The 3,790-nt window shown below is 29.5% G+C and overlaps 1 protein-coding gene across 1 annotated transcript; it reads right to left on the reverse strand.

Moving 5' to 3' along the window:
- Positions 1-311: 311 nt before the first annotated feature.
- On the reverse strand, positions 312-2,855 carry LOC107950947 (putative RING-H2 finger protein ATL21A). Its single transcript, XM_016885845.2, has 2 exons — positions 1,962-2,855; positions 312-760 (listed from the first exon to the last, which is right to left on the reverse strand). The coding sequence occupies exons 1-2, from the start codon at positions 2,629-2,631 to the stop codon at positions 366-368; spliced, it is 1,065 nt and encodes a 354-aa protein (XP_016741334.2). The 5' UTR covers positions 2,632-2,855; the 3' UTR covers positions 312-365.
- Between the last annotated feature and the right edge of the window lie 935 nt (positions 2,856-3,790).

The following is a 3,790-nucleotide window of genomic DNA, read 5'->3' on the forward strand; positions in this document are numbered from 1 at the left end:
TAATATCATCATAAGAACTTTTAATTTAATTAATCATAGCAATTGAGCACTTTAAACAAATAGTATGCAACTTTTGTATTTTACGCGATTAAATCCTTTTATCAAATTAACTAACCAATCGGTAAAATTAAATCACGAAATTTTTACACATATTAAATAACATACTGTAAATACCAAAAATAATATCAAAATAATTTTACGATCTCAGATTTGTGATTCTGAAACCACTATTCCGATTTAGCTAAAACCGAGCTGTTACATAATATACGTTAGAAAATATTAATATCAAGAAAATTCAATGTTGTTGCGGCTATCCAACATAGCATTTCTTAAAAAATACAACATATCATAAATATTGATGTAGTTCAATAGTAATTGCGACATAAAGGGCATGTTGCATTTCGTTTAAGCCACTCGTCGATACAATGCACATGAAAGTAATGTGCGCAACTCGGTATGGTTCTTAATATGTCATTGGCTTTGTACTCCAACAAGCATATTGGGCAAATGTTATCAGTAGGTTTAGGTAATTGCAGACTTTCATCGACCACCGTCGTTGGATACATCTTGATTGTCGGACTGTCAAGACCTTTACCGGCAACGTTTTCTAATTGGGAGGTATTAGTAGACCTTGAGATTTCAGTGTCGGATTCTTCGCCTTGAGATCGGATCTTACGACGAATGATGATTATGAACCCAACGATGCATAAGCCAGTGCTCACGATTACAAACACTGTGTATCTTTCATATTTTGGCAATCCTAAAAAAAAGACAATTATGGTAAATTGAAGTGATGAATATCTCATGAAGTAACCTCATATTGAATGTAATGGAAGCAGAGTTGGTATTACTCATTAATCTCCAACTTCATATTATTTTAAGGACATTTACATTTTTTATATTTTAATAAATCTAAAAAATTATATGCATGCAATGAGATTTAAACTTAAAATGCTTTAAAATTTACTCTTTCAAATTTACCATTTAAGTTAATACCATTTTTTATCTTAATTTTTAACAAATTTATTACATAAGTTGTTTCATCTACATAACCTAGAATATAGAGAGAGAGAAAGAGAGGGGGCAAGAATTTGTTTATATTTTTTTGTAAATTAATTAAAATTTACATATTTTTTTGTTTATATTTGTTTAAAATGATAAAAAAAACCCTGTCAACAATAAAAACTTTAAAATTCAAATTCAATCTAATTACTTGGAGAAAAACTCCACAATTACTTCTCTTTGGTTGTTTAAAATGATAATTTTAAAAAACTTAAATATTTATTTTTACCTAAAAGATTTCTTCTAATTATAAAAATTTCCAATGAATATTATAAAAATATAGAACTAAATTAAAATTTTATATGTACATAAATACGAATATTAGTAAAAATGTGTAAAATTAATTAATATTAGATCATGAATAAAAACTCACCATTCTCTTTTAAATAAAGGGGTTTATGATTTTTGTGTTACGAATTTTTAAATTTTTTATCCAAATCTATTTAAATTAAGTTTGAGTTGACTTAAATAATTAATTTTATAATAAAATATTTAAAGATATAGATTTATATTGGTATACTTTTATAATTAAATAAATGAAAACATTCTTTTTATTATTAAAATTCAAATTCGGATCTAATGATTGAACAAATAATTCAACTTGAACTTGGATCTATTTACCTTAACAATTAGGTTTTACTTATTCCATTATCAATTTTTTTACAATTGTTATTTTAACAATTTAACCATTAAATTTTTAAATAAATTCAATATTTTTATCATGTCAATTTTAAAAATAACCTCTATTGATATATTTAATAATTAAAAAAATTATATAAAATAAATAACCTTTTATTCCAAACTTGATATTCATAACATATAAGAATGAAAATAAAATATAATCATTGAATCGTTAAAAACATATATATATATATAGTTGCATGGAATTAGGAGCTTACCATGGTCGAAAGGTGTGAAGCAGCTCACCTCCGAACTTGTATCATACTTGTACTGGCAAAACCCTCCATCACTTTCACACCTTCCACAATCTGGTTCTTTCCATGTTAACAAGATAGAATCCTTAATGGAGTCATCCAAACTCGGGTGCATAAACGTGACTACCTCCGTGCAGCTCGACGTATTGGAGGCACCCACACGTTCAGTAGGTAAGGCCACAAAGGAATGACTTTCACTGCTGAGACAAGGAATCGGCGATACTCCGCCGGGACTTTGGAAAACCGGCGCATCGGATGTACAGTTGAGGAACGTGAAATTTCGGGTGTCAAGTGGCCGAAAAGGAGTGTCCGAGTAATTAAATCCTTGAAGAAGACGTCTCGCAATGCAATTACAGGGATCGGTTATCGAAATTCGTTGCGAGAAATAAGAGATGGAATCGATTACGAAATCGCCGGAGAATGGGAACGTTAGGATGTTTCGGGTTTCGTTTTTACATGTAACAGTGAAGCCGTCATAGCCACATCGGTTCTCGGGTGGGTTACTCATCATCTGGAAAGGGAAGTGAATTGGCACCATTAAGTCGCAGCCAGGATGGCAACTTTCATGGCTTCTTGATGGTTGAAGATAAAAGAGGAGGAAAAAGAAGAACAAGAAGAGCCTGAAATCAGCCATTTTCTTTTCCTCTTTGCGCAAAAGGAGAGATTGGTATTTGCTGTTGTTGTAGCTCTCAGCTGTCACCGATGAATCGCTTTGTTTAGCCAAAAACTAAGTGTCTTTTGTTTTATGCTAAGATCAAAAAAACTAAAATAGAAAACTGTTGTTTTGTCTTTTAAGCTTTGGTGTTAGTTACATTAAGAAGCAAGGTCGCTTGTGTGGTAATTAGCGTCGAGTACAAAGTGAAAATGCTGTGTAATTACCAATAGCCAAGCATAAGGTTATTAGGATTTTTTTTTATTTAATATAAAGAGTTTAGTTATTTGATTGGGTATAAATCTTGTATGTGTGAAATCTCAGACTGATGGGCTCATAACTAAACTTAATTGAATATAAGGGTCTTGGACTTTAAGCCGGAACGTAAAAAAAAATTAGTTCATATCTTTAGAATTTAGATAGAAACATTGTATCTAAATTTAGAAAATCTTATGACTTCAATAACGAATCTATGTTGTCTTTCGCTGTCTATTGATTTACTATAGATCTTGAATTTATTGTTTGTTGGATACATATTGTTGAAATTTTCTATAAATCAAGTTTTCTATGAAGTGGCATCATGAGGAAAGGTTTTGTTACATCTTTAGACATGATTTGATTCTGATATTGAAATGAAACTATAGTTTACTTTTGTTTTTTAATACATCGGGTTTTAAATTATTGTAGATGTGTTTCATTGAATCTTTTCGATCGATTGTTTTGATTAAAGTTGTTGAAAGATTAAAGGTGGGCTTAAGTGAAAAGTAGAAGGATGGAAAATTGGAGTAGAAAAATGGGAAGACAAAAGTTTTTTTTTTTTTTTGAGTGTGTTTGGTAAGGTAAAAAAGTGAGATGAAATGAAATAGGAAAGATGATCATTTCCATTCTAATATATAAAATTCAATCCTTCAAAATTGGAGTAATAATATAAGAGAAAGTCTTTGCTTAGTTGAATGGAAAGAAAATTAGAAAGATGGAAAATTGAAATGGTAGAAAAAGAAAAAGAAAATATAAATTTTCTTTCCATAAGTGTGATTGATAGGATACATGAAAAAATTGAAAGAAAAACAAATTTTCTTTCTCTCTATTGCTTGGTAGAGTTGAAAAATAATAGGAAAGAAAATTATTTTAGTTCAAAATT

Source organism: Gossypium hirsutum, chromosome D03, assembly GCF_007990345.1.
Source record: "Gossypium hirsutum isolate 1008001.06 chromosome D03, Gossypium_hirsutum_v2.1, whole genome shotgun sequence".
In the NCBI taxonomy this organism is placed as follows: Eukaryota; Viridiplantae; Streptophyta; class Magnoliopsida; order Malvales; family Malvaceae; genus Gossypium; species Gossypium hirsutum.